Source organism: Carcharhinus amblyrhynchos, unplaced genomic scaffold (genome assembly GCF_965287045.1).
Source record: "Carcharhinus amblyrhynchos unplaced genomic scaffold, sCarAmb.v2.hapA chromosome_250, whole genome shotgun sequence".
Taxonomy (NCBI): domain Eukaryota; kingdom Metazoa; phylum Chordata; class Chondrichthyes; order Carcharhiniformes; family Carcharhinidae; genus Carcharhinus; species Carcharhinus amblyrhynchos.
In genome coordinates this window covers 162,176-177,552 of record NW_027649990.1, presented here as the reverse complement: position 1 = coordinate 177,552, position 15,377 = coordinate 162,176, and the positions used below count along the sequence as shown (strand labels likewise).

The 15,377-nt window shown below is 53.6% G+C and overlaps 1 protein-coding gene across 1 annotated transcript in view; it reads left to right on the top strand.

The window, feature by feature from the left end:
• LOC145338930 (IgGFc-binding protein-like) overlaps positions 1–13,834 on the top strand; it is a 53,824-nt gene extending 39,990 nt beyond the window's left edge. The window contains 8 exon segments of the mRNA XM_080183327.1: positions 1,406–2,007; positions 2,438–3,005; positions 4,620–5,215; positions 5,796–6,366; positions 8,212–8,411; positions 9,949–10,329; positions 11,526–11,821; positions 13,617–13,834. Coding sequence (XP_080039453.1) covers positions 1,406–2,007; positions 2,438–3,005; positions 4,620–5,215; positions 5,796–6,366; positions 8,212–8,411; positions 9,949–10,329; positions 11,526–11,821; positions 13,617–13,626 — 3,224 coding nt within the window. The 3' untranslated portion in view covers positions 13,627–13,834.
• Positions 13,835–15,377: the final 1,543 nt, after the last annotated feature.

Genomic DNA, 15,377 nt, shown 5'->3' with positions numbered 1-15,377 from the left:
CCCAGTGAGAGTCAGTGTGTGTGGGAGCCGTCCCCCAGTGAGAGTCAGTGTGTGTGGGAGCCGTACCCCAGTGAGAGTCAGTGTGTGTGGGAGCCGTACCCCAGTGAGAGTCAGTGTGTGTGGGAGCCGTACCCCAGTGAGAGTCAGTGTGTGTGGGAGCCGTACCCCAGTGAGAGTCAGTGTGTGTGGGAGCCGTACCGCAGTGAGAGTCAGTGTGTGTGGGAGCCGTACCCCAGTGAGAGTCAGTGTGTGTGGGACCCATACCCCAGTGAGAGACAGTGTGTGTGGGAGCCGTACCCCAGTGAGAGTCAATGTGTGTGGGAGCCGTCCCCCAGTGAGAGTCAGTGTGTGTGGGAGCCGTCCCCCAGTGAGAGTCAGTGTGTGTGGGAGCCGTACCCCAGTGAGAGTCAGTGTGTGTGGGAGCCGTACCCCAGTGAGAGTCAGTGTGTGTGGGAGCCGTACCCCAGTGAGAGTCAGTGTGTGTGGGAGCCGTACCCCAGTGAGAGTGAATGTGTATTAGGGATTGTTAGCATTACACATTGAGTGAAATGGGTTGTTCTATGTGATACAGGTATTCCGTTGGGAAGAGGAAGGAGAGAGTGAACAGGGTGGACTGCGAAGTTGATTCCTTCCCTCCTGGGGCCAGGGCTGGCGGGGAGTGGGGGAAACAGTCCCACGGTGAGGAGGGCGGGCATTTTGAACTGAGATGAGAAAGTCTTTGGCATGGAGGATCTTTGGAAATAGAATTGTTGAGGTTCACAGCATGGAAACAGGCCCTTCAACCCAACTTGTCCATGCTGTCCTTTTCTTAAACCCCTAAGCTAATCCCAGTTGCCCGCATTTGACCCATATCCCTCTATACCCATCGTACCCATGTAACTAACTAAACACTTATTAAAGGATAAAATTGTATCTGTCTCTACTACTACCTCTGGCAGCTTGTTCCAGACACTCACCACCCTCTGTGAAAATACTGCCCCTCTGGACACTTTTGTATCTCTCCCCTCTCACCTTAAACCTCTGCCCTCTAGTTTTCGACTCCCCTACCTTTGGGAAAAGATATTGACTATCTAGCTGATCTGTGCCCCTCATTATTTTATAGATCTCCCCTCAGCCTCCTACGCTCCAGAGGAAAAAGTCCCAGTCTATCCAGCCTTTCCTTATAACCCAAAACTCGGGCCCAGAGTCTCATGGTCAGGGATCAGTGGATCTGTGGTCGCCGACAGAGAGGGTGGGATTGGTGGGTTGAGGTCGAAAGTCAGCCAGGCTGACATTAGGAGGGGTAGCAGGTCCGATGGGCTGAATGTCTCTCACTGGCTCCTCTTGCTGGTTTTTTTTGTAGCCGGTTGGGTGTGTGTTACTAGGCGTGTGTCTTGTCTTTAACATTTCTCTCCTCCATCCGCAGCCTACAAGTGTCCGGCGAACAGCCATTACGAGCCCTGCAGTAGAGCCTGTCCGGCTACCTGCGATGACCCCAACGGGAAGGCAGAATGCAAACAGCCGTGTGTAGAGGGTTGCCAGTGTGATGCGGGCCACGTGCTGGTGGATGGCAAGTGCAAGGCCACCGCTTTGGTCTGTGGCTGCACCTATCAGGGGATCCACTACAAGCCCAAGGAGAGGTTCTGGGCAGACAATAAGTGCCACGTGCAGTGCTACTGCGACCCTGACCTCAGGATGGTCGTTTGTGAGGAGAAGAGATGCAAGGCCAGCGAAGTGTGCGCCACCATTGATGGGGTCCAGGGCTGCTTCCCAGCCAAATATTCCACCTGCTCTGCCAACGGGGACCCCCACTACCAAACCTTCGATGGAACCAGATACGACTTTATGGGCACTTGCATCTACAAGCTGTCTGGCCTGTGCTCCAAGGACACCGACCTCACCCCATTTGAGGTGCGTGTGGAGAACAATCATCGCGGCAGCAAGGCAGTCTCCTACACCAAGGAGGTGACAGTGCTGGTCTACGGAACCACCATCGTCCTCAGTGTGACTGAACGCGGCGCAGTGACGGTGAGTATGCCCCCAATTTGTAATAACTCCCCCCACCCCTCCCCTGGACACCATCAAACAAAACCCCTGAAAACAACTCGGAATCGATTGCGCCAATCAGGGGTGCCGTCACCTCAAACCGGTGTTGGGAGAGAGAATGACTGAGTCAGATTGCTCGCATCACATTCCCCAATCCCGCCCTCCCTATCCCCCGTATCCCTCAATCTCACCCTTCCTCCTTATCCCTCAGTCTCAAACTTTTAGAAGAGTCGGTGCTGAGGGAGTGCCGCACTGTCAGAGGGTCAGTGCTGAGGGAGTGCTGCACTGTCAGAGGGTCAGTGCTGAGGGAGCGCCGCACTGTCAGAGGGTCAGCGTTGAGGGAGTTCCAGCCAGTGAAGGGTGGGGGAGCAGTGACAGGAGAAGAGGTTGACTCTATCTCTGTATTGTCCAGGTGAATGGTGTCCTCTCATCGCTGCCCTATTACGTGGACAATGACCAGATCACCGTCTACAGGAGTGGCTGGACTGGTGTGGTCCAGACAGACTTTGGCCTGAAGGTGACCTTTGACTGGCGGAGCCACGTGACGGTCACTCTGCCCAGCAGCTATGCGGGAGCCGTCTGTGGCCTGTGCGGGAGTTACAACGGTCACAAGCAGGGCGACTTGCGCCTGCCGGACGGCCAGATCACTCGCGACGCTGAGGCCTTTGGAAATGCCTGGAAGGTGTCCGATGTCCCGGGCTGTGCCCCTGGCTGTGGGAAGCAATGCCCCGTCTGCCCCAAGGACCACGAGGACAAGTTCCGTGGGGACGATTACTGCGGGAAAATACCCAGCGCTTCAGGACCTTTCCGCGACTGCCTCAAGGTGGTGGATCCTGCTCCTTTCTTCCGTGATTGCCTCTACGATGTCTGCCACTACCGAGGTCTCAGCAAAGCCCTGTGTGAAGCCCTCAGCCTTTACACTGCCGCCTGTCAGGAGGCGGGGGCCAAGGTCCATGCTTGGAGGACCAACAGCTTCTGCCGTGAGTACCTTCCTGCACTCTGAACCCCTGTTCACCTTCCTCTCCCCCCTGCTCTGAGCAAGCAGGCCATTCGGTCCCTCTGCTCCATGCCTGGGTTGTGTGGAGTGCACATTGCTCCTCCCTATCTCCCAAAGGGTTTGCATTTATCCAGCATCAAGGACACAGAAACCAATAGAGGGAGTGGGAGAGAAGTGGGGGGGGGGAGCGGTGTTTAGGGAGGGAATTTCAGATCTTAGGGCCCCCACCCAGGCAGCTGAAGGCAGAGCGATGGGAATCAGGGGAAGCTCGAGAGGCCAGAATTGGAGGACCATAGAGATCGCGGAGGTTGTAGGGGCTGGAGGAGGTTACAGAGATAGGGAGGGGTGTAGGGGGCTGGAGGAGGTTACAGAGATAGGGAGGGGTGTAGGGGGCTGGAGGAGGTTACAGGGATAGGGAGGGGTGTAGGGGGCTGGAGGAGGTTACAGAGATAGGGAGGGGTGTAGGGGGCTGGAGGGGGTTACAGAGATAGGGAGGGGGTGTAGGGGGCTGGAGGAGGTTGCAGAGATAGGGAGGGGGTGTAGGGGCTGGAGGAGGTTGCAGAGATAGGGAGGGGGTGTAGGGGCTGGAGGAGGTTACAGGGATAGGGAGGGGGTGTAGGGGGCTGGAGGAGGTTACAGGGATAGGGAGGGGGTGTACGGGCTGGAGGAGGTTACAGATATAGGGAGGGGGTGTAGGGGCTGGAGGAGGTTACAGAGATAGGGAGGGGTGTAGGGGGCTGGAGGAGGTTACAGAGATAGGGAGGGGTGTAGGGGGCTGGAGGAGGTTACAGGGATAGGGAGGGGGTGTAGGGGCTGGAGGAGGTTGCAGAGATAGGGAGGGGGTGTAGGGGGCTGGAGGAGGTTGCAGAGATAGGGAGTGGGTGTAGGGGCTGGAGGAGGTTGCAGAGATAGGGAGGGGGTGTAGGGGCTGGAGGAGGTTACAGGGATAGGGAGGGGGTGTAGGGGCTGGAGGAGGTTACAGATATAGGGAGGGGGTGTAGGGGCTGGAGGAGGTTACAGAGATAGGGAGGGGGTGTAGGGGCTGGAGGAGGGTACAGAGATAGGGAGGGGGTGTAGGGGCTGGAGGAATAGTACAGTGTTAAATGTTCAGTACTGAGGGAGCACCTCATTCTTGGAGATGCTGTCTGTCATTGTGACATTGAACCAAGTACCGCCCTTTTGATGTGGGACTGAAAGGTCCCAGGTTCAGTATTTGGGAGAAGAGCAGGGGGAAGGGGTGGGAGGTTGGGGTTGGTTCTTCCTGTGTCCCTCAAGTGAACATCGCCGATCTCGGTCATTACCACATTGCTGTGTGTGGGATCTTGCTGTCTGTGAATTGGTTGCTGAGTTCCTGCAATCCAACCATGAGTCCACTTGAAATAAAGTTCCTGACCAGTTGTGAAAGGATTTGGGACGTCCTGATTGGCAGGCAGGGGGTGATTCTTTCTCTCGTCGCCAGTAGCTGGGGCATGGATGGCAAGCTGCGATGCTTGTTGGAGATTCGGGGAGGTTCTGTGTCTTGTTGGAAGTTCATGGGCTTGCTGGATTGTGTCTCTAACATTCCTCTCTTTCTCCCCCCCCGCCTACCCCCTCACAGCTGCTGAGTGTCCAATGAATTCTCACTATGAACTGGCTGGTTCTGGCTGTCCAGCCACCTGCTATGGTCTGACTGCCCCTCAGGGCTGCCAGGCCCCCTCCCGCGAGGGCTGCCAGTGTGACAACGGCTTCATCCTGAGCGGTGACCAGTGCGTCCCGCTGTCCGAGTGTGGCTGCACCCACCAGGGAAGGTACCACAAGAAGGGTGAGGTTTTCTATCCTGATGCCCTCTGCAAGCAGCGTTGCGTCTGTCGGGGGGATGATGAGGTCGAGTGTGTAGGCTTCGTCTGTGGGCCAGGGGAGGTGTGCAAGACGGCCAACGGGGTGCAAGGCTGCCACCCTGCCGGACACGCCAAGTGCGTGGCCTCGGGCGACCCCCACTACGTGTCCTTTGACGGAGTGAGATTTGACTTCCAAGGAACCTGCACCTACGTCCTGTCCAAGGCAGTGAAACTGAGTGGCAGACTGCAGGAGTTCAGCGTCTTGGTGGACAATGTCAAGTGGGGAAATGGCAGAGTGGCGGTCACCCGCATGGTCATGGTCAATGTCTACGGGTATCGTTTCATCATGGAGCAAGGGGTGAAGTGGAAGGTTCAGGTGAGCATGCTCGCGATTGTGAGGCTGGGGAGTGGGGGGGTGGGGGGGGTGGTGGTTGCTGGGAGGGGGCGGGGTTGGAGGTTGGCATTGATTGGGGTTGGCAAAGGGAGGTGAGACTGGCAGGGGATTGGAGTTGGCAAGGGGGGTTTGGGTTGGCAGGGGGAGGTTGGACTGGCACCGAGATGGGGTTGGCAGGGGAAGGTGGGACTGGCAGGGGGTAGAGGTTGGCAGGGAGGTTGGGGTTGGCAGGGGGAGGTGGACTGGCACCGAGATGGGTTTGGCAGGGGAAGGTGGGACAGGCAGGGGGTAGAGTTTGGCAGGGGGAGGTGGACTGGCACCGAGATGGGGTTGGCAGGGGAAGGTGGGACAGGCAGGGGGTAGAGGTTGGCAGGGGAAGGTGGGGCTGGCACCAAGATGGGGTTGGCAGGGATGTGGGACTGGCAGGGGTGGGGGTTGGCAGGGGGGTCAGGGTTAGGCAGAGTTTGGAGGTTGGCAAGAGGGTTGGTGAGGCTGGCAGGGCTTGGCCATAGCATTGTTTTTTTAGTGGTGACAGTTGACCTGCTCCTTTTATGTCTCGCAGGTCAATGGAGAACTCTTCAGTCTGCCCTTCCAGCTGTCGTGTAAGAGTGTAAAGGTGACCCAGGAAGGGAACAAGGTAGTGCTGCGGACAAGGTTTGGTCTGCAGGTGATGTACGACGGAGTGTATTATGTGGCTGTGGTGGTCCCCAGCACCTACCAGGGCAAACTGGGTGGTCTGTGTGGGAACTACGACACGGACAAGAAGAACGAGTTCACCCTTCCTGACGGCAAGGTGACCCAAGACGTGACGAAGTTCGGAGCAAGCTGGAAGGTATCAGTCCAGGGGGTGCAGTGTAGCGATGGCTGTGGAGACAAGTGTCCACGCTGTGATGCAGAAAAGACCAACTTGTATAGCCAGAGCGATGCTTGTGGCCTCTTACAAGCTAGCAATGGGCCGTTTGCCGCTTGTAAGCATGTGATTAAACCTGAAGCCTTCTTTAAGAACTGCCTGTATGATGTGTGTGAGGCCAATGGACAGAAGGAGGTGCTCTGTAACAGTCTCCAAGCGTACGCTATTGCCTGTCAATCTGCTGGTGTTCATATCAAACCCTGGAGGAACAAAGACTTCTGCCGTGAGTATTGGATTCCTTTGTGCAATGTATGAAAGGGGGGGATTGAGGCCAACTGTGAAACCCATGCCCAGTTCACCAGGGATGGAGGCTGAATGTTAATCAAAGGCTTAATGCTGAATTAATGCCAACCTTTCATAATGGTGTCAACTGAACCCAACATATCCACACCATCTCCCCATATCCCTCAATCCACACCATCTCCCCATATCCCTCAATCCACACCATCTCCCCATATCCTTCAATCCACACCATCTCCCCATATCCCTCAATCCCATCATCTCCCCATATCCCTCAATCCACACCATCTCCCCATATCCCTCAATCCACACCATCTCCCCATATCCCTCAATCCCATCATCTCCCCATATCCCTCAATCCACACCATCTCCCCATATCCCTCAATCCACACCATCTCCCCATATCCCTCAATCCACACCATCTCCCCATATCCCTCAATCCACACCATCTCCCCATATCCCTCAATCCCACCATCTCCCCATATCCCTCAATCCCACCATCTCCCCATATCCCTCAATCCCACCATCTCCCCATATCCCTCAATCCACGCCATCTCCCCATATCCCTCAATCCCACCATCTCCCCATATCCTTCAATCCCACCATCTCCCCATATCCTTCAATCCACACCATCTCCCCATATCCCTCAATCCCACCATCTCCCCATATCCCTCAATCCACACCATCTCCCCATATCCCTCAATCCACACCATCTCCCCATATCCCTCAATCCACACCATCTCCCCATATCCTTCAATCCCACCATCTCCCCATATCCTTCAATCCACACCATCTCCCCATATCCCTCAATCCCACCATCTCCCCATATCCCTCAATCCACACCATCTCCCCATATCCCTCAATCCACACCATCTCCCCATATCCCTCAATCCACACCATCTCCCCATATCCCTCAATCCACACCATCTCCCCATATCCCTCAATCCCACCATCTCCCCATATCCCTCAATCCACACCATCTCCCCATATCCCTCAATCCCACCATCTCCCCATATCCCTCTATCCACACCATCTCCCCATATCCCTCTATCCACACCATCTCCCCATATTCCTATATCCACACCACATCCCCATATCCCTATATCCACACCATCTCCCCATATACCTCAATCCCACCTTCTCCCATATCCCTCAGTCCCACCTTCTCCCATAACCCTCAGTCCCACCTTCTCCCCATATCCCTCAATCCCACCATCTCCCCATATCCCTCAATCCACACCATCTCCCCATATCCCTCAATCCCACCATCTCCCCATATCCCTATATCCACACCACATCCCCATATCCCTATATCCACACCATCTCCCCATATACCTCAATCCCACCTTCTCCCATATCCCTCAATTCCCCCATCTCCGCATATCCCTCAATTCCACCATCTCCTCATATCCCTCAATCCTCCATTTCCGCATATCCCTCAATCCTCCATTTCCGCATATCCCTCAATCCCACCTTCTCCCCATGTCCCTCAATCTCACCTTCTCCCCAGGTCCCTCAATCCCACCTTCTCCCCAGGTCCCTCAATCTCACCTTCTCTTCATATCCCTCAATCCCATCTTCTCCCCATGTCCCTCAATCCCACCTTCTCCCCAGGTCCCTCAATCCCACCTTCTCCCCATGTCCCTCAATCTCACCTTCTCCTCATATCCCTCAAACCCATCTTGCTGACCCTCCCGCTTGCTTGAATCTTTCTGTAATTTTAATGGGTGCTAGTGTGGGAGATGATTGCGGCCCCAGACTGAGAGGACTGCCTTGTCGCTATTTCCTCTTGTTGAGGATTTTCTTCCTTCTCCTCCCCTCTCTGTAGCTCTCTCCTGTCCAGCAAACAGTCACTATGAACTCTGTGCCAGTACCTGTGAATCCAGCTGTTCTGAAATCCTTGCCCCTGGAGGATGCGATGCCACATGTTCAGAGGGTTGTCAGTGCGATGCTGGTTACGTCTTCAGCAGTAAAGAATGTGTTCCTATGGAAAACTGTGGCTGCGTCTATCACGGAAGATATTTCCAGGTAATTCAGGACATTTTCATTGCTGAGAATTCCAGTGTGTGCATGTATCACAGTGCATTAATGTACAGGGGGCTTTACTCTGTATCTAACCCCATGCTGTACCTGTCCTGGGAGTGTTTGATGGGGGGACAGTGTGGAGGGAGCTTTACTCTGTAAATGTGGGACTTGCTCCCACGGGGAGTGGGAGGAGTGTGGGACTCACTCCCACAGGGAGTGGGGAGAATGTGGGATTTGCTCCCATGGGGAGTGGGGGAGAAGTGGGACTCGCCCCCATGGGGAGTGGAAGAGAAGTGGTACTTGCCCCCACAGGGAGTGGGGGAGAATGTGGGACTCACCCCCATGGGGAGTGGGGGAGAATGTGGGACTCGCCCCCATGGGGAGTGGGGGAGAATGTGGGACTCACTCCCACAGGGAGTGGGGGAGAATGTGGGACTCACTCCCACAGGGAGTGGGGGAGAAGAGGGACTCGCCCCCATGGGGAGTGGGGGAGAATGTGAGACTCGCCCCCATGGGGAGTGGGGAGTGGGGGAGAATGTGAGACTCGCTCCCATGGGGAGCAATGGGACTCACCCCCATGGGGAGTGGGGGAGAATGTGGGACTCGCCCCCATGGGGAGTGGGGAGAATGTGGGACTCGCCCCCATGGGGAGTGGGGAGAATGTGGGACTCGCCCCCATGGGGAGTGGGGAGAATGTGGGACTCGCCCCCATGGGGAGTGGGGAGAATGTGGGACTCGCCCCCATGGGGAGTGGGGAGTGGGGGAGAATGTGAGACTCGCTCCCATGGGGAGTGGGGAGTGGGGGAGAATGTGAGACTCGCTCCCATGGGGAGCAATGGGACTCGCCCCCATGGGGAGTGGGGGAGAATGTGGGACTCGCCCCCATGGGGAGTGGGGAGAATGTGGGACTCGCCCCCATGGGGAGTGGGGAGAATGTGGGACTCGCCCCCATGGGGAGTGGGGAGAATGTGGGACTCGCTCCCACGGGGGAGTGGGGAGAATGTGGGACTCGCCCCCATGGGGAGTGGGGAGAATGTGGGACTCGCTCCCACGGGGGAGTGGGGAGAATGTGGGACTCGCCCCCATGGGGAGTGGGGAGAATGTGGGACTCGCTCCCACGGGGGAGTGGGGAGAATGTGGGACTCGCCCCCATGGGGAGTGGGGAGAATGTGGGACTCGCCCCCATGGGGAGTGGGGAGAATGTGGGACTCACTCCCACAGGGAGTGGGGAGAGGGGGAGAATGTGGGACTCGCTCCCACAGGGAGTGGGGAGTGGGGGAGAATGTGGGACTCGCTCCCATGGGGAGTGGGGGAGAAGTGGGACTCGCTGTATCTCAGAGTGGAGGAGGTGAATAGTATCGATATATTTAAGGGGGAAAGTTGGATAAATACTTGAGGGAGGAAGGAATAGTAGATGGGGGTGAGATGTGGAGGGGATTGGGATGAGGCTGGTGTGGATGATGTGTTTGTTGGCTGGAATGGGCCATTCTTCCACTCTGAATTGGTTGTATGTCACGGATTTGTTTTCCGTGGCTTACAGGCGAAGGAGGTTATCTTCACACGGAATTGTCTGGAGAAGTGCACTTGCTACCCCACAGGCTTGGTGGTGTGTGAGAAGGTGGGCTGCGCAGCCAATGAGGTGTGCCAGCTCCGGAATGGCGTGCGAGGCTGCTACACAAAGGAAGGTGTCTGCTCAATCACAGGGGGCCAGAGGCTGACCACATTCGATGGCAGAGCAGCCGAGGTGCGGGCAGCCGGGATATACGAGGTGGCCTCCATCTGCGATCAGCGCTCAGCAGTGTGGTTCCGAGCACTGGTGGAGTTCAGGGCCTGCAGCAAACAGGCTAAGCTGGGTGCGGCAGCCATCTACGTGTACTTTGAGGGTGCCTTCATCGCTGTGACCGAGGAAAAAGCCATCTGGGTAAGTACCCCGTCGCTGTGGCTCCCGGCTTACGGCCCACCCTGTCTGATAAACCTAGAACCTAGCACCAGTATAACCCTGGTGGCGAGGACTGTCTCCCCTCTGAGTGACGATCACCCACCACTGTGCCACCCTGAAGTGACTATCTCCACTCCTGACCACTCCTTCATTCCCCTCACTCCCCTCTCCCCCCCCACCACGGTAACCACTGCCCCCCGCCATGGTAACCACCCTCCCACCATTGTAACCACTCCTCCCTCAACATAACCACACCCTCTACCCTGCCCCCCTCCTGTCATGGTAACCACCCACTCCCCATCATGGTAACCACCCCCCTCCAAATGTCCATCATCTCCCATTCTTCTGCAGCCAAGAATGGCCATTCCCCACCCCTGATCAAAGTGGCCATTCTCCCACCATGCTTACATCGGATGTGATGGCCTTCCCCCAGGGCCTCTCTCCCACTCCAATGTGCTCCCTTCCCCTGCGTGTGGGTGAAGGTGCCCAGTAACGTCTTCACTTTATATCAATCTCCAATGATGAAAGCTGAAGGAATCCGAAGCTCAGGCTAATAATAGATGACCCACTGGACACTGGCTGTTTGGGGACTGTGTGTAATCAGACTGATTGGTGGATGGACAGATTGGGTGATTCTATTTGTGATTAATGGATGAACGGAGGGAGGGACAGACTGATGGATGGACCGAGAGAGGGACAGACTGATGGATGGATGAAGGAGGGGACAGACTGATGGATGGACCAAGAGAGGGACAGACTGATGGATGAACGGAGGGAGGGACAGACTGATGGATGGATGAGGGAGGGGACAGACTGATGGATGGACCGAGAGGGACAGACTGATGGATGGACGGACAGAGGGACAGACTGATGGATGGACCGAGAGAGGGACAGACTGATGGATGGACAGACAGAGGGACAGACTGATGGATGGACGGACAGATTAATGAGTGGACAGACGGAGACACAGACTGATGGATGGACGGAGGGAGGGACAGACTGATGGATGGACAGAGGGAGGGACAGACTGATGGATGGACAGAGGGAGGGACAAACTGATGGGTGGACAGACAGAGGGAGGGGACAGACTGGTTGAGTGATGAATGGAGGGATGATGGTTGTGAGCGGTTTTTGCGGTAGATTATCTTGGCGCTGACATGCCACTTTCCCTGGCCCAGGTGAACGGACGGCCAGTGAAACAAGACCAGCTGCCATTTAAAGCTACCTCCAAAGTGACCATTAAGGTTGAAGCAGGAGGGGTGATGGTGGAACATGATGGCAAGGTGCGCCTGTTGTTCCGGGGATTTGGAGATGTCACGGTGACAGTGGCGGACACATTGAGGAAGCAGCTGTGTGGAGCATGTGGAAACTTTGATGGCAGCGGCAAGGGCGAGCTGAGAATGCCCAATGGAAAAGTGACGGCTGACGTTGAGCAGTACTTCCGGGCATGGCTGGCAAAGGAGTTCTCCAGCTGGTGAGTATCCCTGTCCGGATGTGTGACTGCACCTTGCTGGAGTGGGTTACACTCCCTTGGAGAACCTCTCTCTGTCTCTCACGTCTCCTACCCTCTCCTTCCCGATATATTTCTCCCTCCATTTTTTCTCCCTCACTACAGAAACATAGAAGATAGGAGCAGGAGGAGGCCATTTGGCCCTTCGAGCCTGCTCCGCCATTCATTTTGATTATGGCTGATCATCCAACTCAATAGCCTAATCCTGTTTTCCACCTATATCCTTTGATCCCGGATTCTTGAAATCACAAAACATTTTAGTCTCAATTGCTTTCTGTGCCAGTGAATTCCACGGATTCACCACTCGGGGTGAAGGAATGTATCCTCATCTCCATCTTAAATGGTCTACCCTGTACCCTCAGACTGTGCACCCTGAGTGTGGACTCCCTCACCATTGGGAACATTCTTCCTGCATTTACCCTGTCTGCTCCTGTTAGAATTTTATTGGTTTTTATGAGATTTCCCCCTCATCCTTTTGCACGCCAGTGAATACAATCCACCTGATGCGTACATCCCTCTTGTTTTCTATTGGCCCTCCATCTTCCTCTCCATTTATGGGTGTATCTCTCTCTTCCCTCTCTTGTCTTCCTTCTGTCTCTCCCTCTGTCTCTCCTGTCCTTCTCACTCACCCATCTTGCTCTCCTCTTCATCTCTGTCTCTACCCCCTGCCCCACTCTCTCCCCTTCATGCCTCTCTCCAACCCCCTTCATCTCTCTCTCTCTCTCTCCCTCCATCTGTATATCTCCCTGTTTCTGCTCCATCTCTCTGCCCCCCCAACTGCACTTTCCCCTCTCTCTCTAAGCCTTCTCTCTCTTTCTCTGTTCCTTCCTCCCTCCATCTGTTTCTCTCTCCCCCTTTGCGTCTGTCTCTCTCTCTCCCCATCTATATCTCTCCATCTGCACTCACCCCTCCCCCTCTCTTCCTTCCAACTCTGTCTTCCCTACCCCCCCCACTCCCACTCTCCCTCTTACCCCTCTGTCGATATCTCTCTCCCACCTCTATCTTGTTGCTCTATCACTCTTCTTTCCTCTGTACGGCTCTGTCTCTCTCTCTTTTCTCGTATCTATTCTCCACTTCCTTTGTCTGACATTTAAATGGGTGGTTAAAGTAGCTGTCCAGGGAGTATTTGAGTTTCAGGCTAAAGATGATGAAGTTCCTCGATATGGAATTCTTGCTATCATTTGAGATTGGAGGTGAATGATTGTCCTGGTTCAGGGATTGGCTGAGCTGCAGGATATGGAGTCAGGATGAAGCATGGAGTCATTAACCAGCCGGATTGTGAGTTGCTCCCAACAAGGATTTGGTTGACAGAATTTCACCCTACTCACTAACAGCTTGGATGCTGAGATAGAAAGCTCCATAGCCAAATTGTTGCCGAGACATTGTTAGCTGATATTGTAAACGGCGGAGAGAGATACTGGCAGATCAACTTAATGACTTCACTGTGGCTAATGTCACCTTATCCACCATGGAGGCAAAACGGATTGGGAATGGTGCCACGCGAGATCCAGTGGGGGTCTGGGTAGACTTGTGTGTGGGGGAGTTCAAGTATCAAAGGTCAGTAAGAAGTCACAAAGTGTGAAAGAATAATCCAATTAGCGCTGTTAGTAATGATCTGGCTCCCATCTCTGGACTTGCCCTGATCTATGCTCTATGTTAACCATCTTGAACTGATACTAATTTGACAGTGTCACCCACCAATCATCTCTCTCAATTTTACAATTCCAAGGGAATAATTCCTACCTTTTCTAATTTTCAGTTTAATTTAAGGAACATCATCTAACGTCAGGCGAGGGAAATTCTCAGGATAGAGCACAAGCTCTGCTTCTCAAGATCTTCTGATTCTCGACTGGCAAACGACTTAGTCCAACTTTACCTGTAAATCACATTGAAGAAATTCTATAAATTGAAGGAGGTGTGGGTTAATCTTATTGCACAATGCACATTCCATAAATAAAATCACTTTCTTGCACTATTTGACAAGTGTGTTTCCGAGTTTATTTTTATTCACTGGGAGATTCACATATCATTGGGATATACATAAAGAATAAATTAGACTGTGTGGGATATTAAAGGGTGTGGGGAGTGAGGGGTTAGAGTCATAGAAATTTACAGCATGGAAACAGGCCCTTCGGCCCAACTTGTCCATGCCGCCCTTTTTTTTGAAAAACCCCCCAGCTAATCCCAATTGCCCGCATTTGGCCCATATCTCTCTATGCCCATCGTACCCACGGAACTAAATGCTTTTTAAAAAATGAAATTGTACTCACCTCTACTACTATCTGGCAGCTTGTTCCAGACACTCACCACCCTTTGTGTGAAAAAATTGCCCCTCTGGACACTTTTGTATCTCTCCCCTCTCACCTTAAACCTATTCACTCTAGTTTTAGACTCCCCTACCTTTGGGAAAAGATATTGACTTGTCTTGTCTTGGCCCCTCATTATTTTATAGACCTCAAAAGATCACCCCTCAGCCTCCTACGCTCCAGAGAAAAAAGTCCCAGTCTATCCAGCCTCTCCTTATAACTCAATCCATGAAGTCCCAGTAGCATCCTAGTAAATCTTTTCTGCACTCTTTCTAGTTTAATAATATCCTTTCTATAATAGGGTGACCAGAACTGTACACAGTATCCCAAGTGTGGCCTTACCAATGTCTTGTACAACTTCAACAAGACGTCCCAACTCCTGTATTCAATGTTCTGACAGATGAAACCAAGCATGCCGAATGCCTTCTTCACCACTCTGTCCACCTGTGACTCCACTTTCAAGGAGTTATGAACCTGTACCCCGAGATCTCTTTGTTCTGTAACTCTCCCTAACGCCCTACCATTAACTGAGTAAGTCCTGTCCTGGTTCCATCGACCAAAATGCATCACGTCACATTTATCTAAATTAAACTCCATCTGCCATTCGTCAGCCCACTAACTCAATTGATTAAGATCCCGTGGCAATTGGAGATAACTTTCTTCACTGTCCACTATGCCACCAATCTTGGTGTCATCTGCAAACTTACTAACCATGTCTCCTATATTCTCATCCAAAGCATTAAAATAAATAACAAATAACAGTGGGCCCAGCACTGATCCCTGAGGCACACTGATGGTTACAGGCCTCCAGTTTGAAAAACAACTTTCTACAACCACCCTCTGGCTTCTGTCAAGAAGCCAATTTTGTATCCATTTTGATACCTCACCCTGGATCCTGTGAGATTTAACCTTATGCAACAACCTACTATGTGGTACCTTGTCAAAGGCCTTGCTAAAGTCCGTGTAGATGGACTAGAGGGCACAGCCTCAAGATAAGGGGGGGGGTGCAGTTTAGAACAGAGCTGAGGAGGAACTTTACTCAAAGGGTGATGAATCTCTGGAATTCTCTGCCCGTTGAAGTGGTGGAGGCTACCTCGCTAAATATATTTAAGACGTGAGTAGATAGGTTTTTGGTAGGCAAGGGGATTACAGGTTATGGGGAGAAAGCGGGAAAGTGGAACTGAGCCACTTCAGATCAGCCATGATCTTGTTGA